This window comes from Macrotis lagotis, chromosome 4 (genome assembly GCF_037893015.1).
Source record: "Macrotis lagotis isolate mMagLag1 chromosome 4, bilby.v1.9.chrom.fasta, whole genome shotgun sequence".
NCBI classification, from domain to species: Eukaryota; Metazoa; Chordata; class Mammalia; order Peramelemorphia; family Peramelidae; genus Macrotis; species Macrotis lagotis.
This window is the reverse complement of record NC_133661.1, coordinates 48,937,080-48,961,177: the sequence shown is the minus strand read 5'-3', so window position 1 is coordinate 48,961,177 and position 24,098 is coordinate 48,937,080. Positions and strand designations below refer to the sequence as shown.

The 24,098-nt window shown below is 48.7% G+C and overlaps 1 protein-coding gene across 4 annotated transcripts in view; it reads right to left on the bottom strand.

The window, feature by feature from the left end:
- Nucleotides 1–1,941: 1,941 nt before the first annotated feature.
- The window catches only part of ARID3B (AT-rich interaction domain 3B), a 49,495-nt gene continuing 27,338 nt past the window's right edge, over nt 1,942–24,098 (bottom strand). The window contains exons 4-8 of one of the 4 annotated variants that reach the window (XM_074232703.1): nt 8,147–8,330; nt 7,780–8,048; nt 7,378–7,635; nt 5,287–5,385; nt 1,942–4,407 (exon numbers count right to left, since the gene is read on the bottom strand). In XM_074232703.1, the coding sequence (XP_074088804.1) occupies nt 4,241–4,407; nt 5,287–5,385; nt 7,378–7,635; nt 7,780–8,048; nt 8,147–8,330 (977 nt within the window). In that variant the 3' untranslated portion in view covers nt 1,942–4,240. The remainder of the gene's footprint in view (nt 4,408–5,286; nt 5,386–7,377; nt 7,636–7,779; nt 8,049–8,146; nt 8,331–24,098) is intronic. The other 3 variants (XM_074232704.1, XM_074232705.1, XM_074232706.1) reach the window with 3 other exon arrangements.

The following is a 24,098-nucleotide window of genomic DNA, read 5'->3' as shown; positions in this document are numbered from 1 at the left end:
TTTGGTCTGGAGAGAGACCCAAGGGCTCATAATCCTAATTCTCTCTCACTGTTCTATCATCGATTAGCTCAGGAAAAGCTCAGTGCTTTTTCTCAGAAAAGGGCTTATTTCTCCCACTGTTAGAACATGTTGGAACCAAGTCCAGGGAGGTATTCAGTAAGACTGACACTGGGAGAAGAGTGGTCCTGGCTCCTAACTTCTCTGGTCCTATTCCTTCAACAGCGAAGAGGGATTGGAATAGATGATCCCCAAAAGCCTTAAGAGTTCTAAATCATGCCCAAAGGGCAACAAAAATGTGCATACCCTTTGACCCAGCAATACCACGACTGGGTCTATACCCTGAAGAGATGATGAAAGGATAAAAACATCACTTGTACAAAAGTATTCATAGCAGCCCTGTTTGTGGTGGCAAAGAATTGGAAATCAAGTAAATGTCCTTCAGTTGGGGAATGGCTTAGCAAACTGTGGTATATGTATGTCATGGAACACTATTGTTCTCTTAGAAACCAGGAGGGACGGGATTTCAGGGAAGCCTGGAGGGATTTGCATGAACTGATGCTGAGTGAGATGAGCAGGACCAGAAAAACACTGTACACCCTAACAGCAACATGGGAGTGATGATTAACCTTGATGGACTTTGCTTGTTCCATCAGTGCAACAATCAAGGATAATTTGGGGCTGTCTGCAATGGAGAATACCATCTGTATGAAGAGAAAGAACTGTGGAATTTGAACAAAGACCAAGGACTATTACTTTTAATTTAGAAAAAAACCTGTTATCTTATTGTCTGATCTTGTTATTGCTTATACTTTGTTTCTTCCTTAAGGATATGATTTCTCGCATCACATTTAATTTGGATCAATGTATACCATGGTAACAATGTAAAGACTGGCAAATTGCCTTCCGTGGGAAGCGGGGGGGGGGGGGGAAGTAAGATTAGGGGAAAAATTGTAAAACTCAAAATAAATAAAATCTTTAAAAATTAAAAAAAAGTTCCTGCAGTTTCTTTAGTATGGAGGAGCTCTCTCTACTCAAGCAGAATGACAGCGTTCTAAGTCTTAGCTGCCTCAGGTCCCTCAGCAAGTGTTTTTGAGAAATTATTTGGCCTGCATGTTGTGCTAGAAAATTGCATTCTCGTCCTCACACAGGCAAGTACAGGTTGCCTCTCTTCAAGTCTCCCCTTGGAGTGAACTCATCCCTATAACGATGCAGCCAATTACTCAAAAACAATTCTCTTTGATGAAAGCCCCCCAAGTAGAGCAAGCTCAGGCTTTATGGTCATTCCCTGCTTTTGACGGCTGGAGGACTCTCCACCTTATTAAATAGGACTTGCTCTTAGATGACTGGCTGTTTCCAAAATACCTGTATTACTAGTGCTCAGCTGGGCCGCAGTTTAGGGACAGCCAGTCCATCAGTGAAATGACTCTGGGGAGAATACTCTCCTTTGCATCGATGATTTTTCAAGGCAGTGGGGTTAAGTGGCTTGCCCAAGGCCACACAGCTAGGTCATTATTAAGAGTCTGAGGGCAGATTTGAACTCAGGTCCTCCTGACTCCAAGGCTGGTGCTCTATCCACTGTTGTTCAATTACTTTTTAATTCCTCCTTACCCTAGTCTATCAATGGGCGGACTCAACCAAATGACCCAGAGGGAACATCTGGATGGCATCCCTGGCCCGTCTGGCAGGGCACGTGCTCAGAACTGGAGCTAAGAGGCATGGATAGGTGGACACTGCATAGGGCAGGGATGGGATGGCACATGGCTCCGATTGAAAGCTGGAGGAATTTCTCTCCCTCCAGACTGGGGTTGAAGGAAATGGCTCCTGGGCTTTCTGTCCTTTTTTCATAACCATCTGTTCTAGGGCTGTCAGCCTCAGTCCTGTCCACTCGCTCACCAAAGAAGAGAATCTTACACAAGAATAGTGGCAGAGGCAGTGGCCTGGTATTGTGAAGAGGTAGAAGTTTATTGGAATATAAACATTCAGAGAACGTGTAAGATAGAAAATAACAACAACATATACAGCCCCTTGCTGTAAGAAGACATCTGAGGTATTCATCCACCGCCTAGGCTACCCATGTGCTATCATCACATTTTCTTCTGTTAGAATATATACGCTATGGGAGAGGGGGAAAAGAGGGGGCAAGGCCGCCACCCTCACTATTTGGTTAAAAAAGGTCCTTTCTGGGGAAGCAGATCTTGGAGCCAGGGCCCTCTGCCTGTGTCCTCCCCCACACTTGGCCTTCAGGCTGGGAGGCTGCAGGCGCCCTTGGGGAGCATCTCACCCAAGATGCAGTGAGGTCAGGCTGGCCTGACTGGGTGGGACCGAGTGACCGCTGAGATATCTTGTGCTATTTCTGCTTCCTCCAGGTAGAAAGTCCGTCCTGCATGACCGAACCCCTGAGAATGACACGCTGCCTTCGTGAGCAGGAGCCAGGGGGCTCAGGACAAGTCAATGAGGAATGCCGAGTTGCCCCCCGCCCCACCAGTCTGACTCCTGTCTTGGTGATGCTGGTTTCTAGAGATGCTGCTCCCACCCCATGAGGTCTGACTCGATGGGAGGGATCTCCAGGTGCCAGGAGAGGAGCCCTGGCTTTAGAGGAGGCTGGGCTCCTTGGATCTGTCCTGTGCTTGTGTTCCTGAGTAGGGCCGTGATGGTTCTGTGCTCTGTGCCAGAGGCAGTACGGTCTAGAAGGTGGCAGTGCCACCAATGGCAGGATGGGAGGCGCTCGCTCTCATCCGGTAGGGGCATCCATGGATTGCCTCTTGTCACAACATTCAAACATGTCACAACATTCTCTGGCCCCAGACCACAGGGCCAGAGAGAAGACCCATCTCCCACCTGGGGTAGCAAGAAAACCCGGCTCTTTGGCTCCAACAAAGACCCCAAAGCTTTGATGGTGGTGTTTAGGGGGCACAAGTGTTGCCCCCCAATGCAGTTTGGTGGGGTCAGAGAAAACGCTGTGACAAGTCCCATTTTGGCAGGAAAAGGGCCTTCATCTCCCAAGTTGGCTAGAGGAATGAGTCTAAGCTGCCCATCTCCTCTGGCTCCTATCCCTGAGTCATCTGCCTCTTGCCTTCCCTGCCCTTCTTTGTGGTCCTAGGGAAGGGCCATTAGGGCTGGGATACCAAGCTATTTGCTTAGCTTTGGGGGTGGGGTGCTTTTTTCATCTTTGGTGCTACAATAATAATAATAATTATAATTATTATAATAAAAATAACAAAAACAAAGTCAGCAAAACACATATAAAAAGATTTCAGAGATGCAAATACTTCCTGAAGAATCAAACATCAACAATTACAAATCTGAGGTATTTCAAAGAACCCGATGCAGGCAGGTGAGGGGAGCTGGGGGTGCTGAGTTGGCCCCTAGAGACGGATGGAGTGGGGAGGGAGGGAGGTGTGGAAGTGGAAAGGGCCAAGGGGAAGGTGAGGGCATTTAAGGGTTGGCCTGGCCAGTGGAGTGTGGGGCATGGGGATGTGAAGGACCATGGAGGATAGGGATCACGAAAGGGTGTATTTTCCTTGGAATAGGATGGGGCGAGTACCCTTGGGTGACTCTGAACTGGACAAGACCCTGAGAAGTGATTCCTCTTCCCTCAGAAGCTAACTCAGCAGTGCTTTGGGGCTCCCCAAGGCTGGAGCAGACAGAGCCCCGGGGCTTCCTGGGGATGTGATCCACACCAGGTAACCCAAGATCTCCAGGGGTTGGGGTGGGTGGAATGGATAGGAGAGAGGTGCCCACCCTCCACACTCCGAGGAGGGAGAGGGGCAGGTAACAGGGCACCCTTAGAGATCTTCTTTCCCACTTGATTTGGGGGAGGGATGAAGCTTAAGGACAGAGCTGGCAGGATGAGTCAGTGACACTGGGGTGATGATGATGGGCAAACTGGAAGGGAAATAAATTAAGGGGAAGGCTTATGAAGGGGAATTCAATCCCCGTGCCGGCTCTCAGATTGTCGATACACTGTGCTGCTCCAGTTTGGGAGACACCAGTCACTTAAGAGACCACCCCCTCTCCATCAACTAAGACATCGGCTGATTGGACAGCACTGCCCCTCCTTCCCCTCCAGTTCTTTCCCTCCCTGGGGGCACAGCAGGACTTGAATGGGGCTGGACAGATGGGCCAGCCAGGACCCATGCTGTCCAGCTGATGGTCTTGGAAGTGGGTGCTGGGTGATGAGGTAAAAACTATTCCATTCCTTTCCTGGCTCTTGAGGTGGGATGTTGGGCCTCCCAACCCATCAGAGAGCCCAGCTGGTGGAGGGCTCTGCGCTGGGGGTACCCCGTGATGAGGTAGGACTTGGGGAGCAGTGGGAGCTGACACTGCTGCTGCTGCTGCTGCTACAGGTACTCTGTGGGGCTGGGCTGGCAATGAGGTGGACCACAGGCTTCTGGGCAAATAGCACACCTGGGGCGGAGAAAAGTAATGTTAGGAGGAGAGAATTGGTACCTTATACCTTTTCAATCCCATTCTGTAGCAGGAATCTGGGGGATCCTGGCTTCTTCAGAGGAGCCAGCTTCGTACTGTCAGAAGTGACATCAAGGCCACTATGAGAGGAAAGATCAAGATCCCAAATGTCCAAACTTCACTCCCTTGATTTCTTGGACAGCCCAAAGTAATTTCCAATATCCCTTGCTGCCCAAATGACCAATCTGCCAGAGGTCCTGGCACCCACTTGATGCCTGCCCTCTTGAAACCCAGTCTTGAAGGCTTTGCCCTACCACCCCTCTACAGAGGCCACAGATGCATCTGGGGCTAGACAGGCTGCTTAGAGAGACTGGCCTCTCTGTATCCCCAAAACTTTCTCTTGGTTACTTCTCCTACAGCAAGCCAGCAAGAGTGGTAAAAAGATGGTGGCCAGGGATGAGAGAACACCAACCATTTTAAGAAACCTGAGCATGGCCCCATAGCTCTAAACATCCTTTATGTTCCTGGCTTTAATGTAAGATCTCATCAATGAGGTTTCTGTACTAAAGGGGAACACTGACCTATCATTGCCCTTTTCCTCCCAACCATCCTGTAAGCCAATGGTTTAAATGTCATCACCTCCAGGTACTGGCTGAGGAAACCAAAGCCTCCAAGTACAGGCCTGGCCTCATGTTTCATGAGGCTAATGAGTGCTCTCTTTCTCTCCCTCCCCCCATCCATCTCCTCCTCTCTCCTTAGTGCCCTCTAGACCATTCCAACACTGAAACTGCCCATGGGAAAGGTCACCCTGGAAAGGAGAGGAATTGAGGAGGCCTCAGGAGAGGGTCCAGAGGGGCCGGTCTGCAGTGCCCCCTTCACCTGCATAGATGGTGCCGTTGATCTCCACAGACATGTTAATGCTACCAATGCCACTCATGGACAAGTTCAGTGCTGCCGCTGCCTCTGAGCGATCATCTGCTGGGAGAGATGGAAACACTGGGGTTTGGTTAGGCTGTAGTTTCTCCCTCTGTCATTTTTCTGGTTCCTTGGGGGAATTTCTTAAATGATGTGCTCTGGGGATGAACAGTGGAAAAGCTTGCAGGGAGCTTCCAGTATGGCAGCAGGAACTGGGTACAGACTCTTGTTCTTTCCATAGTGACATCATCACCCCCCCCCCCCCAGTTTCCTCTCCCTTCAGAATAGCCATTAATCCATACAGCATGCTTGCTACACAGACCCCACCCCCCACTCCTGGCCCTTCCCCATTCAGAGACGCAGGCCAGCATTCCTGGAAGAACCAGACAGCTGGCAGGGATGAAGTTTGAACTGCTAGGAAAGAGCCTGGAAAGAGCCTGAATCCATCTTGCTTTGCCACAGGTTCCTAGAACCCAAGGTCCTCTGACTCTCAAACAGGTTTCCTATCACTTCCAAATCCCCAAGAACAGGGATTTGTAGAATCTTCAGCTGAGAAGAATCCATGAAGTTGGCCAGCTGAGGAGCCTCCTAAAGCCCAGACCTGCAGGTCACCACCAACCCCCATCACAGGGCCCAGTTCTACCTCTCCCCATCCTGACTCACCCCAGCTTTGCAGCCTGACTGTGCCTTGCTCAGCTTGGCCCCCCAACCTCTGCTCAAGGCCCTCCTATGTGTGAGACCATCAGCTCTAAGGGCAAGGGCCATATCATTTAGGTCTTTGTAGCCTTGGTGGCCCTCACAAGACATCTTCCCTGGATCCATGACTCAAGTCCTGCCCCTGGGAGCCCCCAGAAGAAGTCTGATGTCTCTTCTCTTTAATAACCTTCTAAGGGCTGGGGTCTAATCCTCTAGAGTAGAGGCATCAAACTCCAACCAGATCAAAATAGAATTAGGAAGTATTTCACAAAATTAAAATGCTGATTTGTGGTTTTTCGAAGTTGATATGTAGCCTGGATTGTGCCTATGTGACTGAGCATAGCAGGTCTGAGACTTTATTCTCTATGGGAGTCCCTAAGAATCTAGGTCCCCCAGTTAGAAAAATAGTGCTGGGCAAGTCTTCCTTTCTCTATCTGCCAAGTCCCAGCCCCACCTTTCTCCAAACAAACTTTCCCCTGGTTTTCTCCAGGTCCTGGGAGAATGATCTCAAGAAGGGGAAAGGCAGGGGGAGAGTTTGGTAGCTTTGGTCAAACTCAGGGTCGGCCCTGGCTGGAAAGTAGAAAGATAAGCTCACAGGCTCACAGGACTTTTGAGCTCCCTGGCTTGGCTTCTCCATAGTCTGTACTCTGGGTCAAAGTGGGCAGAGTGGGAATTCTCTGGAAAGGCCCAGGTCCCTCAAACCCCTATTTTTTCCCAAAAGACCTCCCAGTACACATTACTAATTTGGTACTGAGTGGGAGGGTAGGTGTTCCTGAAACCAGTAGGAAAGGCAAGGAAGAGAATGAAAGAACTTTGTGGAAAGGGTGGAGCAAGGGAAAATGCAGTCAAAGAAAAGGATGTCAATCTTCCCACCAAACTTGTATTTCCTCCTTCCTATCATCTTGGAAGATTATCAGGGGGCTCCCCTTTGCTGGTGAAAGGACGCTTTCTAACTGCCCAGCCTCCGGCAGCCCCCTAAACTGGGCCTCTGTAATGATGGTTGGCCTTTCCTCCCTAACCTGCCCTGGCCTTGCCTACATCTGGGACAAAGGCTGAACCCTTTAATTTAACTGGATCAAAAGGGATAGGGGGAAGAAACACCAGCTGTTGCCTCTGAAGGTCTGTGACTCCTCCCTCCAGGTTTGCCAGAGGAGCAGGATGAGGTGGGATCCCGTGGCCTGACATGCCCAGGTATCGCTGACATCCTCAAGGAGCGCCTGGGTAGAGGCTGTTTCTCCTCCCTGATAACCAGCCCCATGAACAGTGATGGTCACCCCTTCTCCCTCCAGGTCCAGTGGTCAGCATCCCTGTCACCAAGGCCTGGATTCAAGGGCAGAATGCCCCAGTTTGTTTTCTCACCCCTGCCGTTGATCTTTACTTTCATGGGGAGCTGCCGGGCCACACTCAACAGGTTTCGATGGAAAGCCTGTTGCATGAACCGCTGCTCTTCCTCAGTCATCCTCGAAGCCTTTTTCTCAGGAGGCTCCCCGGCTTCAAGCCGCTCCCTCAGTTGCTCCAGGGTGGCGGTGCGGGGGCCTGCCTGCTGGCCTCCCGCCAAGGTCACTGGCACAGTCAGCCGGTTGGGCATGGGCACTGTCATGGCAACTCCATCACCTGCTGACGGGATCACAAAAAGACTAATGGGGTTTCCGAAGTCAAACCCATGACTCACCCCCAAGCCAAGAAGCGTGGAGACCTCCTTCTGGCCTCAGGATTCTCTCTACTGCTTTGCCCCAAGCCTGGGCCATGGGAGCCACTGACCTTTCCTGAGAGTCGCTGCTGGGGGCAGCCGAGGGCTGTTGGTTCCACCACCACTGCTGGGGGGGAGTCCAAGGATGGGGAATCGGATCTTCGGAGGGGACAGTAGGGAGGTAGGCCCGGCGGGTGTGGTGGGGGAGTAACTGAAGATGGATGAACTGTAGCTGGGTCGACGGCCCTCTCTCCGGTTGCCGTCAATGGCAGCCTGGAGCTCCGCTGGGGAACTCAGGGCCTTCTTCTCACATTCATATGCATACAAGTACTTCATGTACCTAGAAGAAAGATTCAGAGGGTGGAGTCAGTTGGTGCAGGTGCCTCCCCCTCCTCTGCTCCCCCTGTTCCCTCACCCAGCCCTGCCACAGTTGCTCACTGGGTGCGCAGGGTGAAGGCTGCGCTGGTGATAGATGTGGGCAGGTTGAGGCCCTTGGTGATCTCCCTCCAGATCTTCTTGTTGATGATTTCCACCAAGCCCCCTTTCTCAGTGACTAGCTTATAGAGCATGTAGAGGTCCAGGATCTGCTTGGCCATGATGGGGATCCGATTGATAGGAGTCCCTAAAATTGCCACCCCCCCCAGGGACAACAAAGAGAGAAAACACAACATCGACACTGGTGAATAGGAGAAACACTTGTTTGCCCATCCACTTGGGTCTGGAAATCTACCAGTCACGGACAAGGTACCACTCACTCCACAGAGGCTGGCACCATACGATCTGAGGAGGAGAAAGCCCTGACTGCTAGGGGTCAGACAAAGACCAGAGCCACAGTGCTGGGAATGACCTCTCTTCTGAGAGGGCGGGAGCATGAGGTGCAGGTGTCCTTCCCCTCATGGAGGACAAGAGCAGGGAGCAAAGTCATGGAGCACACAGGGAGGAGACTAGGAGAGGCAGTGTGCCAAATCCCCAAAATAATAGGGAGCTATTGCAGACTTTGGAATGGGGGACTGATGCAGTCATGTCTGTGAGGCAGGAAGACAATTGGGCAGCTGTACATATAGGGAAGACTGGAAACCCAGAGAACAATTCTGAGGCTCTTACAATAACCCATGGGGAGGTGTGGTCACCATGGCAGAGTTATCTGTGACCCTTCCCCTTCCCATCCACTTCCTCCTTGGTCGGGCATTTCCACAATCCTGGCCTCCATCTGATAAAAGAGGTGATCTACCTGGGCTGATGGTTCGACTAGAATGGAGCAGCTGCCTAATCACCCTCTGCATCCAAGATTCTGAGACAGATTCCCAAGAATCAAATTCTCCCTATCCTGATGTGAATAGATTGTTTTCCCCATTTGGAGAAACAGGTGGGGAGCAGAGAGGTGTCCTTGTACTTAGGGAACCTGACTGGTTGGGGATGAAGCAGGGGGAGAATCAGCCTAGACCTCACCAAGTAAGAGAGATGTCCTGACCCCCTGGCTGTGTGGATGAAGCCTTGGTGGATGAGAGCAGAGAAGACAGACCTGGTGCCTGATAAGGGCAGCCCCCCAGGGAGACTATTCAGATTCAAACAGGCCGTGGCCCTGGTTCTGTCTGCCTGTCCCTCCTCCACTAGCTGACTAAGTAGGCCCGAAGCCAAGGCCTCAGCCAGTGGCTCCCTGCCTCATCCCTTCTCTGCCTCTGCCTTGGTTTCTCAGTAATCTGGGCAGCGCCTTCTTCTAAGAAGCCTTCCCAGGCCCTGCTGACCGCCAGATGGCCTCTCTCTGGGCTCTGCCTGGCTGACCCCTTGGGACTACAATCATCCCCTTCGTTAGCCCATAAACTCCTCACACATCAGCCTGTGTCTTATGAAGCTGCCTCACATTGTACAATATTCTGGCCCCCCCCACCGGGTGCCCATTAAATCTTAAAGGCTTCCCCAGCTCCAGCTGCACTTTTCCTCTTCAGTAAAATTGTGGGGCTGGACATGCAAGGACCTCCCAGTTTTACCATTTAGTTAGTCTAAGTAACAATTTGAAAGGTTAGAAAAACCTGAAGCCAAGTGGGGACCTGGCTCCCCCCGCCACTGCCCAAGCTTCCAAATGGGAGGCCCGGTCCAGTATGCATTCTCTGCCCCTGCCCACTCCCACATTATGGCTGCTGTAGCTTGACTCCCAGATTCCTCTGGCATTTGTTGACCCCACAGCATGTTAAAAAAGCTGCTTGACCGGCAGGTCTTGATAGGCCAGAGAAACAGCTTAAGAGGTCCCTCTTCCTAATCTCTCTGCCCCCTGAGGGCCCCTGGAAGAGAGGGGGGCTGGACTAGCTTCCGCCAACTGGTCATGACATGACGGGAAGAGAGAGGAGCCAGGGACTTTATTAGGAAACCTGGCACCAGGCAGGAAGGGCCACTAATGAGCACCAGGGGACAGTCGGCAAGGAGGGGGGAGGCAGGGGCCTGGACCCAGTGGATCCTTTCACAGCCGGCTGTGATGCCTGTCGGGGCACATGATGGATTACTGTCATCTGGCAGCCTCAGGATTAATGATCCAGAGGTCAGAGGGGAGAATTCCAGAGGGAAGGGTCATCGTCCAGGTCAGGGTAGAAGACTTGTTGCCTTTTGATGGCAAATTCATTTTACTGTACACAAGCTAGCCTCTCCTCCTTCCTTTCCCCCACCCCCTAAACTCGCTGAGCTCTCTCATTCAGCTGCCTTGTTGGCTGGAAGCTGGGCCCGATCAGATAAGGGGAGGACGTTGCAACTCTGTGCCCCCCGCCCAACATTCTAAGGGAACAGCTTTTTCCTTCTATGTACTGGAATCTTAAGTCCCACCAATTCTAGCTGGTGCTGCTTGGGATTTTTTTTTCAAAACAGGTTAATCCAAGGCAGATGGGGGTCTCTTACATTTGAAAGGAAAAAAAGGGACAGTGAGCTCTGGTCTCCAGTTGAGATACAGAGACAAAGACCTTAATCCACACATGCTGTAGCTTCAGACCAAGAGAGGTTTCTTTGTTCTTTTTTGGAAGGTCAAAAACTCAGAAAATGATTTTGACTGGGAAGTCCACATGCAAGCCCCCCCAAAATGATCTCACAATCCCCAACATCCATCACCTCTCCCCTTCCCTATCAGCTGAAAGCAGGGCAGAGGCAGAGAAGGGATGAGGTGGGCAGCCACGGACAGGAGGCCACGGTCGTGGGCCTGGGTCTGCCCATCCTCAAATCCGAGCCTCTCCTGTCCCCATCTCTTTCCATCTGGCAGCAGATCTACCTGTGCTTGAGGCACAGGCACCTCCAGGAGAGGGAGGGTGGTTTGTCTGGTTCATCTGCACAGCCTCAGCTCAGAGGAGAGCCTTCCCTAGAAGTATCCAGTACCCTCAGCAACTTTTCCTTTCTACAGCACCATCTCTGCCTCCCTTTTCATATAAGCCACGCAGCTGAAGCTGAGGGGGATGAGGACAGGGCCGGCAGTGACATGCCCACAGTTTGTGGCTGCCGATGGTGACTTCCCTTGGCCACAAGAGACCTAAGGACAATCCACACTTGGCATCTCTTGCTTATGAGCCTCTCCCCATGTCACTGGGTGTCTCTTGGAGAAAGAAGGATCTTTTAAACCTTTGTGGCCTGCTCCCAAGTCTCTAACCACAGGCTGTGTAGGGCATTCCCTAACCCTAGCAGCCCCCATGTCTAATTTTTCCAACCATGGTGGGAGCACAATTTTTCCCATGCAGTCTAGCTACTCTTTATCCCTCTCCTCCCCTAAAGTCAACTGTTTCCAAGTCCTTCTGACTTTTGCTTAGAAATATCTGTCATACATTTCCTCCACCATGCGCAGCTTCTCCTTCCTCTTCTCACCCCAAAACTGCAGTACCAGTCTAAATAAGAACCACCACCTTCAGATGGCTCTTCCCCGGACCAGGCAGGCCCTGATGCTACATCGAAACCCAGATCTCTAGCTCCAGGTTCAACTCTCTCCACCACTGCCCCCACTCTACCTGGTCCATGTTATGTCTCTTGTGGAGATCCCAGAAACAGCTCTAATTCAAAATGCCTCAAAGCCAATTCATTCTCTCCCCTCCCCCCATGATCCCCAGGCTCTGGGAGGCCAGGCCTCTGCTCCTTTCTGTGTCTTTGCAGGTGATGCAAGGGAGATCTGCTGGCACATGGTAGGGGCCGTTCCCATTTTTTTTCTAAGCACCTAGTCTGTAGGGAGGGGACAGGACATGGATAAAGCAAGAAGGGAGAGTAGAGATCACTGTGTCTCTGTGCCCCTCTCCCTTCTGCTGGGCAGGGCCTGCTCAGCAACTGAGTCTGGAGAAAATGGGGTCCTTGGCCTGGTAAGTCCTTTTTTTTCAACCCTAAGAAGAATATAAGGCCTGGCTGAATGGGACAGGAATATCATATAAAACAAAAAGAAAATGGTCTCCAGTCTAAGGCTTGTGTTTTTCTCATAATTAATCTGGGGAAACCAATTCCAGTCACCTTGAAATCCTTGGTGCTGGAAGAATTCCTGTCAGTTACACAAAGAAATTTGGGGAAAGCCAGAGGCTGGGTTGGAGAGAGTCCTTTGTAACTGCAGCTGGGGGCTGGGGGGCAGCTGAGCAGGGACAGTGCAGGAGACTCTGGGAGGATCCTTCCTCTCTCAGATAGCACTGAGCTCCAGGACTCATTTCGAGGAAGCGCCCTATCTGGGGGTCTCTATTCCTATGGGGTTCTCCCATGGAAACAGATGATTAACACCTGGGGAGACCAAAACTGATCTCAGACAAGATACTTTTCCCCCCAGACAAGAATCAAAGCAGATAATTTCTATGTTCCTCCAACTCGGGTCAGTTCTGGGAGGCACAGGCAAGACTCTTAAGAGAGAAGAATTGTATAAAGGAAATGGTCCTCAGAGGGCCCCCATCTTCAGGGACCCACCATCATCCTCTGGGGCTAAGTTTGACTTCTAGAAACAGCTCATTTGGGTTCAAGTTTTGTGAATGAATTGATCATATGATTAGCTGAGGAAAAAAAGGTTTTAAGCAAAAACCTAAAAATGAGACTGCAGCGTGTTGAAGTAGACAGGGCTGTGCATTTACAGTCAGAAAAACTGGGTTCATGACCCCGGGTCAGCTACTTCTACCCTGTTGTACTTTAAACCATTTCTCTAGGCCTCAGCTTCATGCTAGCCCATTCTCAGAATCAGCTTCATTCTGTCATTTTCTTGACTTTTGTTATATTTATAATACAGTTCTTGCCCAGACAATAAAAGACTCTTCTCTTGGGTCCCTCTGAGAAGCTAGCAGGGGCAGCTGCCCAGATCTCCTGATTGCCACGACCAGGGATAGGCCAAGTGTGGCTGGCTGGATGCAGAGGCTGTCAACAATTCCTAGACTTATGCAGAAGGCTGATGGAAAGGTAGGGTCTGGGGCAAAGGTAGAGGGTACAACGCTAAAAGGAGACAATAATAACACAGAAGATCCTGACATCGGAGCAAATCAGATTCACTCTAAAGCAGAGAGGCCAAAGGGCAGAAGATTCATTTTAGCCAACTTGCAATTGAGGAAACTGAGGCCTAAGAAGAATAAATGAGAAAAATGACAAGCAGGTAAAAGGTCCTGAGCTCTCTCTCCTATGAGGGGAACGTGTATGTTAGCCTAGGATAGGCAGCCTTAGGCTCCCTACCGGGGGCCTCAGCAGCCCCTTGACCACTCCAGCAGGCCACCCCCAACCCTACAAATAAGGTCCTTCTCCTCTAGTGTGCCATTCAGCCTGGCTTATCCCTTTAAGATGGATGATTATTTGCTACATATGGCTATTGGGAAAGAAATAAACAGAACTGCAGTGCTTGGGGGGGGTCACTCCTGGGGCCAGCTACCCCACCTCACAGAGGGGGACATCGGCACCTGATGTGTAAGCCTGGGGCCTGTCAGTTACTGCTCTCCAAGCAGGAGCTGGGATAGGGGGTAATTAATCATGCTCTTTTTGACAGGAGTCCTGGGCCTTATCTGCACCCCGAGAAATGCCACTGGTCTCCAGTTCCCTGCTCAATAAAGGAGACTGACAGTTCCAACAAAGCAGCCCCTTATCAGATTTCAGCCTGTAAGCTGAGGCAGCTTGGGCTGTAAATGGCTTTTACGGGACGGATCTACTGGAGGAAACAGGGATTCTTTAACCCTTGTTGAGAAGAATGTAACTGGAGGCCAATGCCCCAACAGGGAACACGCCCAGGACTGAACAGAGCAATTACCTGATAAAAAAGACAGCTCCAAAAACAGTTGGGGGTGGGGGAAGACAGGAGGAAAGGAGATGGCCTACCTGGAGTGAGATAAGAGCAAACTGTTGAGGAGATGCCCATCTACCCTTCACCCCTGGGGTTACACTTGTAGCTATATGGAAGCAACCCAGGAAGAGAGAAGGATGGGTCCAGACAGAGACCTCTGTGCCAACTACAGAAGGGTCAGGGTCTTGGGCCTCGGATGTGGCCCTGCCAGGGACCCTTACTGATTTTCTCTGTCTTAGGAAGGGTCATTAATCATTTTGGCAGAAGAAAAGGAAGCCCACACCCAAGAAGTGGGGGAAGCTCCAGGGTGGGTCCTCCTCCTGACCATGCCTCTGCAAATTAACCCTTCTGCCACCTAAACCTCTGTTTTAGGAGCAGGGAGGTGACCCATGACATTCATATGAGCTGTTTTTGTAGGAAATACCTTCTCAAAGGCAACTGAGCCACAGGTGGTCTGCAGAGCAAACTCTAGGTGGATTGTTCCATAAGACAAGGCTCAAATTAAGATGCAAATAGTTGACAAAACATTTCTACAGTGCTGAAAGCACTGTTGGAAGCCAGGCCTGAACCCCCCACTTCTACCACTGGGAGTAGCTCCAGTGGCTCCAAGTCGGGGTAGCTGAGAGACCCCTGTGTTTGGTTTGTTCCTGCCAGACCCCATCATGGGGTGCTTAGGGAAAGTGCTAGATCAGCAAGCTCTGAGGAGCCCCCACCTTTGTGCAAGCCTTGTGCTCAGATCTAGGGACATGAAGAAAGGTGGGAGAAAGGATGAAAATGAGTTGAGAGGGTGACAAAGAGTAGCTGACATGGTGCTTTACAAGGGAGAAAGAATCCTATGGAGTTTCCTAGACTTGGTGACCTAGGTGACTGGCTATTAGCCTCCTATTACAGAGGAGATGGCTAGCAAACCTGGTTCATATGAAGCATGCTCATGGATAAATAGGACCTCATGGGAGGCAGGTAAGGGTAACTAGCCCAAGGTCACACATATAGCAAAATGTCTGAAGTCACCTTCAATCTCAGAGTCTACTGATTCCAAATTTAAAACTCTTTCCACTGTCACTTGAGCCAGAGAAATCCCCAAATGATTCTGACCCAAGTCAATGAGCAAGAACTAAGACCCAAATCCAGCATCTGATCCCTAGGATCAAGCTGACTCAGTCTGGGTGGGGGCAGACCCAGAAATGACAGTGGGTTTGTTCTTAACATTTTCCAACATCCACAAACCTTGCAACGCAGCTTTCCTTTCAAAGTCGGACTCAAATCCCACAGACTGATGTGCCAACAAGCCCATCTTTTCTTTCTTTGTGCCACACTGCTGGCAGAGGTGAAGAAAACAGAAGAGAACCCATCTGGCTACTTGCTGCCAGCCTGGTAAAAGATCTGGACGAGAAGAAGGCTGACTCTAATGGCTAAAGGAATCATTTTTAAATGATCTGTGGTTTGCAATAGCCCATGTTCTCCCATTACTGAGGATAACTGATAGATAGCTACAATATATCAAATGATGGGTAAACACAGAAAAGGATGAAATGGAGGGCCTGTAGCAGCTGTGTTGCTGAAGAATGGTAAAAAGTCAAGAGTGGAGGTCTTCATGCCCCCTGAAAAGTGGCTGATCCTTAGGGGGCTAAGACTGGCTCTAAGCTCTCAGAAGGGAGACCCGAGCAGACCCAGAGCAGACCCAAGTCGGGGAGTCTTCTGAGGACAACCAATGGGCCTCTGGGCCCAGGTCTACAGGACACACCCCAAAGTGCTTTCCCACCACAGAAGTACAGGCATTTCCTTGGCTGTGAAGGGCAGATAAGCACACAAGGAAACACCCTCAGCCCCAGCCCCTTTCCCACAGTAAATCCTTAGTCCACACAAAAGCATCATCGAAGCAGATCCTACTGCCCATTTGGGAAAACCAAGGTCAGTCTGCAACCCTGAGGAGACTGAGGGGACCTTCTCTCCGCAGCCTTCTGAGATGTGTGTCGAGGTGGCTGGTCCAACATGAATCAAAGCAAAGCTTACTGGTGCCAGTCAGAGTCCTGCTGGCCTTTTTCACGAGCATGGGGACTGGAGCCTTTGATGTTTCTGCTCTGACCTTTGGGCAAAGGGCACATTTTTTTTAGTGTACAATGAAACCCAATTATAAAATGCAAGAGTGTGCACGGACTTCATTATGCTCTCTGGGATTCTTCATCATAAGGACAGCGGGTACAGCTTCTGCCTGAAGAGTGGGGAAAGCTTGGGCAAACAGGCGGCGGAGCATCCCGCTTGGCCTCTAGGCCACTGTTGGGGCCAAATTTTTCCAGATCCTTTACTTGGGATCAGCCCCCAGAGCAGCAAAGACTCAAGGGTTAGTCCAGGCTTCTAGAACACCCTGAGGCGAGGCAGGAGGCTCCCAGACTGTTTCTCTGTTCTTACCCAGTCTTGGGGCACTGGAGTTCAGAGGACTCCTCAGTGGACATGCTGACTGGTCCTGAGAACTTGCCAACGAAGTTCATCAGGAAATCACTTACAAAGAACCGCAAAGGAGTTTGATTAGCAGGAGAATTCTACATAGAACTGGTCAGCCAATCATATGTACAGATATGTGTGCACGTATGCATATAAGAATGGGGGAGGGGGGTTGAGAAGGCAAAGAATTCAAAAACCAATAAGAGTCTTCCCAAATAATTAACTAGAGGAAAGAACATCAAGAATGGTTTATTTAATTCAGTTTGGCTTCCTGTAATGGAGGAAGAGCATCCTGACAGTGGAAGAGTTGAACATATGCCATCCACAGATTAAGTTTTAATAGCGACACTTACTAACAGAGCCCCGCAAGAAACAGAGTTAAGGGGGCCAAAGACCTATGTCCACTGGGGGGGCTTCCACTTCTTTCACACCCACAGAGCTTCCAGGCTCTTCCTCACCCCTACTGCCATCTCTGCCATATGTCTTGTGATCCCATTTCTCCTCAGCTGGGAGAACATCTGAAACACATCCTCAGCTTTGACCTGGACCATGCTGTTTCAATTGGTGAACTTGCCCCTGGATTTCAGACCATGCTTCCCACCCAGCCCCTCACTCCTGCAAGGCAATCCTTTCACATCTCTCTAATTAACTCTTATCCCAATCATCAGAGCAGCTTTTCTAAACCTTTTTATCTGTCCTTAAACCTCCCATGGCTCCCCCTCCCTACATCCTCTCAGCTAAGACTTGTCTCAGATTTTACCAACCCCCCCCCAACAATATTGAGGCGATTTGACAAGAACTCCCTTTCCTCCCCTCCTCCTCTTGGATGCATTCTGCCACCATCTCCCCTTTCACAAGGTGGTCACCCCCTCCACAGCAGGAGGAACTCCAGCCATTTGTTTTCTCCCACAGTCAATCTAGGCTCTCCCTTATCTTCATTTTCTCCCTACCTATTGATACTGGCACATGATAGACTGACTGCTTCCCTTCAGCCTACAAACCTGCCCTTTTCTTTCCCCGGGCTCAAAGTCCCTCCCTCCATCTGCCCATCTGTGATGGCTATCACCCCACATCTCAAGGCTTTCAACCCGGTACTTCTACCTTCTTCACTCCTCAGGTATTCTCTACAGTCTGTTTACTCATCATTCAGGGAAATCACCCTCTCCAAATTCACAGTTATCTAATGGTTTTTCATCAAGCCTCATCTTTCCCTTGGTTTTTCATCAAGCCTCATTCTACATGACTTCCCTCAGCAGCCCCTGACACAGCTGATCACTCTCTTCTTCTTGACCCTCTTCTCTCATGGTTTTGGGGCACCACTCTCTCCTGGTTCTTTTCCTCCCTCTCAGACTGCTCCTTCTCTTTCTCCTTTTGCTGGATCTTAAATCTAGGACATGCCTGCTCAATGAGGGTGTACCAAAAGACTGTCCTGGGCCCCTTTCCCTTCTCCCCCCATCTTATTTCACTTAATGATCTCCTCAGCTCCCATGGATTCAATTATCATCTCTACACTAAAGATTTTCGCATCTACTTATCCAGCTCTAATCTCTCCACATCTGTACATGCTTATTAGAAATCCTGAATTAATTTCAAAATAAGAAAAAAAAATGGAAAAGGACCTCCTTGTAAAAAATACTTGTGTTTTAAGAAATGATGAGCAAGATGTCTGAGAAAACAGCTGGAAGGAAGCTAGGTGGTGCAGGGGATAGAGCACCAGCCCTGGAAGCAGGAGGGCCAGGTTCAAATCTGGCCTACTTGTGTCCCTCAGGAAAGTCACTTAATTGCTAGAAAAGAAAAAGAAAAGAAAAGAAAAGAAAAACCTCAAAAGATTTACATGAATTGATGAAAAGTAAAGGGAGGGGGCAGAGCCAAGATGGCTACAAGAATGATCATGTCTTAGGCGCTCTCTCATTAAACTTATAAACTAAGGACTCTAACTAAATTTTTGAGAGACAGCACCCACAGAGGGACCCAGTGAGGCAGTTCTCCTACTCAAGGTAACCTGGAAAAGAGCAGAAAGGCTCTGCTTCCCGGGTCAGAGGGGCGGCCCGCCAGAGGGGTGGCCCACCAGAGCCAAAGAACTTAAGCCTCCTGGAGGCAGCCCCAGGGCGCTGGGAACCCCAGCTCACAGCAGCGGGGGAGTCTCCTGAGCTACACCCCGGGGAGCACCGGGCACAAAGTGGGGGAACAGCGGGGGACCTCTGCCAGAGGGAACACATGGAGCCCAGCCCTCAGGGCACACAGCTAGCAATGTGGTCTTTCGGCAACCCAGATACAGGAACAGAAGCAGGCAGAGCAGGTAAGCAGGAGCCCCCAGGGCATGAGCCCACTGAACCTTAGGGAGGGAGTGAAGAGAGATTGCCAAGCTCTTTCCTGGAACAGGACTCTGGATCTGACCACATTCAGATCCTGATTGCAGCCTAGTGCCCACCAATAGAACAGCAGCTCCCCCCACCTCAGCCCCGTGGTAGAGAGGGGCGCATATGGTCATTCACAGACCAGAAGGAAGGACAGAGCCTCACACAATGAGACCCTTGTAGGAGTGTCCCAAAAGCTCAGGAAGCACCCCCAAAACAGGCTCAGACTGGGAAAATGAGCAAGCAGAGAAAAAAGAGAGACATCATTGAGAAATACATTATCTATGATCCCAAGAAGGATCAAAACACTCAGTCTGAAGATGAGGAAGCACAAGCTCCTACATCTAAAGACTCCAAGAAAAACAGAAATTGGGCTCAGTCTATGACAGAGCTTAAAAAAGACTTTGAAAATCAAATGAAGGAGTTGGAAGAAAAACTGGGAAAAGAAAGGAGATGCAGGAAAAACATGAAAATGAAGTCAGCAGCTTAGTCAAGGAAATCCAAAAAAAAATGCTGAAGAAAATAGCATGCTAAAAACTAGCTTAGGTCAAATGGATAACAGTTCAAAAAGTTATTGAGGAGAAGAATGTTTTAAAATGCAAAATTGGCCAGATGGAAAAAGAGATAAGAAAGCTCTCTGAGGAGAACAAATCCTTCAGACAAAGAATGGAACTCAGAGAGATTGATGAATTTACCAGAAATCAGGAATCAATACTTAAAAACCAAAAGAATGAAAAATTAGAAGAAAATGTGAAACATCTCATTGAAAAAACAACTCATATGGAAAACAGACTTAGGAAAGATAATTTAAAAATTATTGGAATACCTCAAAGTCATGATCAGGAAAAGAGCCTTGACATCATTTTCAAAGAAAATTGCCCTGATATTCTAGAAGCAGAGGGCAAAACAGAAATGGAGAGAATCCACCGATTCCCCCCGAGAAAGAGATCCCAAAAAACCAATCCCTAGGAATATTATAGCCAAATTCAAGAACTCCCAAGTCAAAGAGAAAATATTACAAGCAGCCAGAAGGACACAGTTCAAATATCGTGGAGCTGCAGTCAGGATCACACAGGACTTAGCAGCAACTACATTGGAAGCTCATAGGGCTTGGAATACAATATATGGGAAGGCAAAAGAGCTTAGAATGCAGCCAAGAATGAACTACCCAGCAAGGCTGAATGTCCTCTTCCAGGGAAAAAGATGGACTTTCCATGAACCAGGGGAATTTCAAATGCTCCTTTTGGAATGGCCAGAGCTGAACAGAAGGTTTGATCTTCCGATACAGGACTCAGGTGAAGCATGGAGATTGGAGAAGGGGGAAAATATGAGGGACTTAATGATGATGAACTGCATGTATTCTTGCATAGAAAAATGACACTGATAATACTCATATGAACCTTCTCACAGTTAATAGAGCAGGTAGAGGGAGCTTTTATAGTTGAAGCACAGGAGAAAGCTGAATTTGAAGATAAAATATGGTGTAAAAATGGAGTCAAGAGAAAAAAGGGAAATGTAATGGGAGAAAGAAAAAGGAGAGGGAGAATAGGCCAATATATTTTATATGATTTTTCTTTATTATAATGAGCTATTGCAATGATATGGAAGGGGGGTAGGCAAGGGGGAATGAGGGAATCTTTGCTCTCATCAGAGGTGGCTAGGAGAGGAAACAGCATATATACTCAATGGGGTATAGACAACTGGAGTAAGAAGGGGGGGACAGGGGGAAGGAGGGGATGTGAGTGATGGAGGAGAGGATGGACCATGGGGGGAGAGTGGTCAGATATAACACATTTTCTTTTTTACTTCTTGCAAGGAGCTGGGATTGGATGGCCTGTCTGGGACCATAGGGCCAGGTGGATGCTAGGCCTAAGAGGTGATATGGGGGCTCAGGGCCTCTTGACCCCAGGGCCAGGGGTCTGTCTGCTGCACCACTCAGCTGCCCTACAGCAGAGTCAGAGTGAAAGGAGAGAGAAAATATAGTACATGGTAGTGGAGAAATAGGAAAAGAGGGAGTTGCGATCAGCAATGGCAAGTGGAAAAATATGGAAGTAACTTTTGTGATGGACTTATCATAAAGAATGTGATCCACCCGTGACGGAGTTGTTGGTGTTGGAACAAAGACTCAAGCACATTTTTTATTATTATTTGCGGGGGTGGGGTGCAGGGCAAATGGGGCTGGGTGGCCTGCCTGGGGCCGCATAGCAGGGTGATTGTTGGGTGTCTGAGGCTGGATTTGGACCCAGGTGCTCCTGGCTCAAGGGCCAGTGCTCTGTCTGCCACCCAGCCACCCCTACTATTATTACTACTTTATTTTATGTTGGGTCTTTTTTTGTTTTTGGTTTTTGCAGGGCAGTGGGGTTTGGGTGGCTTGCATGTCACACAGCTGGGTGATTGTTGGGTGTACGGGCTGGATGTGGGCTCGGGTGCTCATGGCTCCAGGGCTGGTGCTCTGTCCATTGCGCCACCTAGCCATACCTACAATTATTAGTATTATTTTTTTAATTTTAATTTTTTTCTCTCCCCTTTATAGCTCACATGAGTGTGTGTGTGTGTGTGTGTGTGTGTGTGTGTGTGTGTGTGTCGGGGATATTTCATTTACTCTTTTTTTTTAGGTTTATTTTGCAAGGCAAATGGGGTTAAGTGGCTTGCCCAAGGCCACACAGCTAGGTAATTATTAAGTGTCTGAGACCGGATTTGAACCCAGGTACTCCTGACTCCAGGGCTGGTGCTTTATCCACTGTGCCACCTAGCCACCCCGGAACTCAAAACTTTTAAAAAATGTTAAGAATTATTTTAACGGGTAATTCGGGAAAAAAATAAAATGTTATTTAAAAAATAAAATTTTGGATTAAAGTCCAGTAAACATGTCCAAAAACTGGCTTTATGATCCCCTAAACCCTCTAACTAGATTTCCCCATTACTGTCTGGGGTACACCATAGCTTCCCTTTGACTCTGGCTCCTAACATTTCCTTCTCAACTCCTCACATTTTCTACCCCCCCAACATTTCATCTCTGCTGTCAAGGTCTGTGGTATAGCTCTTTGTAATATCTCTCACATACACCCCAGTGCAGGTCCCCGGTCAGTACCTCATGCCTGGACTGGCTGTCCTCTCTCTAGGTCATTCTCCCCCTCCCAGAATCTGCTACTTTTCAGTCTACTCCAACTCTCCAAACTTGAAGCCATGCTTGCTCCCTTACAGCATAGCTTCTGGGAACAAGAGGCATGTGGTCTCCCTAGAAGGGACACCAGCTGAAAGATCCCTGTGGGGTCCATGGCCTGGGCACTTCCTGCCCAGTTTCCAATGTGTAAAACAAGCTGCCCAGGTGGTTAAAAAAACTGACCAGCAGCATAAGGACAAGCAAAAACAAGCACCAACGAGTCTGTCCCAGAAATCAAAGGTAATGATTACAGGCTCAAAGATCCCTCCACTGAAGCCAATTCACCCAATAATTAAAAGAGGGGGAGCAGCAGGAACACAAACCAGCAGTTAGAGCCCCCTCGACCTCCCCAGCATTATGACCCCGGCAAAGTCATTTTATCACTTGCAGCTGCAATCATTCAGGGACAGCCTGCTGTGCTCCTGACGCAAATAAACCTCAGCCGTTCAACCACACTAAGACAGTGCGTTGGTATTCTGAAGAACGCTCTTGGCGCCAGCGACAAAGACCTGCCGACCTTTCAAGCTCCGGGCATTTTTGGAAGGCTCTTGTGAAATTTGCCATTTATTCTTCACACCCGCCCTGTTGTCTTCCCTTCCAGCCACCAAGTGCGGCCAGTATCCCTGGGACTTCAGAAAGTCCAATTTAAAAATGACAAGAAAGTCACAAATGTAAGGGGCCCTTATTCTCACTCACATGTGAAATGTAAAGATTCCAGGTTTCACACATCTAAGATACACAATCAATTCCCAGACTCCTTGACGGATTTCCAGGATGAGAGTAATTTCTGGAAAAGTAGGCATTACAAGTATAATAGAAATAATCTTGTGATTGGGCTTTCATTTGTTGTTCTCCCTCACTCCACTCAAATTCATTCTTCATACTCCATTTCTTATTTTTCCTAAATTGTCTTCCCCATGAATTCTCTCTTTAACCTCTTATTTTCAAATTCCTTACTTTTAAAATGAGAATACTATTACTTGACCTATAGTTGTTATGTAGGAAAGGTTTTTGGGGTTTTTTTTTTTTTTTTTAGGTTTTTGCAAGGCAAATGGGGTTAAGTGGCTTGCCCAAGGCCACACAGCTAGGTAATTATTAAATGTCTGAGACAGAATTTGAACCCAGGGACTCCTGACTCCAGGGCCAGTGCTTTATCCACTGCACCACCCAGCTGCCCCTAGGAAAGGTTTTTTTAAACCTTAAAAAGTGTTACAGAAATGAGTTTTAAATGATTATGGAAATCCCCTGTTCAAAATTTGCTAATGGTTTAGATTGTCTTTAGGATGAAATAGACCTTAAGGCCTATCATACAGGAACTGCCACAATTATGGGCCAACCTACCTTTTCAACCCTCTCTCCTACTACTCTTCCAAATAGAATACTCCACCCTCCAAACAAACCCCACAAACTATTTATTGGGTACTTATTCCTTGCCAAAGACTATGCTGAGTGCTAAGACGGACACACAAGTTTAGATAAGAAATGATTCCCCACTTCATGGACTTTACAATCTAGCAGGGATTTTAGGCACCACTAACACTAAATAAAATGTACTCATATGAAACTTAATCAGACAAGAAATAACCTTGCCAGGCCCCTGCCTTTCACTAGGCAAGGACTCAGCCCCATTGACAGGCAAGACAACTGAAGCTTCTCTGGAGATTAAAGACACATTGTTGATGTAGAACTCAACTCTCTTGTCTTCTTATATAGTCATTTCTTTATTACAGCCAGACTCATGTCATCTAACTTTTCCAATGCCTCTACCTCATCTCCCTACCTAGAATCTTGAGCAAAAGATCATTGTGCATTATTTTTTTTATTCCTTCCCCTGCTCCTCCAAAGGATTCATCAGAGAGCTCTGCATGTAATGCTGTAGTGGGGGTTCAAGAAATATCTTCTAAATCAATGAATTTGCTCTTATTCCTAGTTCTATACTCACCTGATCACCTTGTACAAAACCACTCTGCATATTCTGCATCTCAGTTTCCCTGTCTGCAAAATGAGAGCAATGGTAATCACCATCTCCTTCCCTTATAAGGACGGACAAATTCAAAGGAGCTGTGAATTCCTCTAATGAAATGTTCTCTGTCAGACATTCTTCTTGAAATAAGAAAGGGAGTTACAAATCAAAAGTGTAAAAGAGTAGAAAGAGGTGAGATGCTGGGGAAGGCATGAGAGACCACT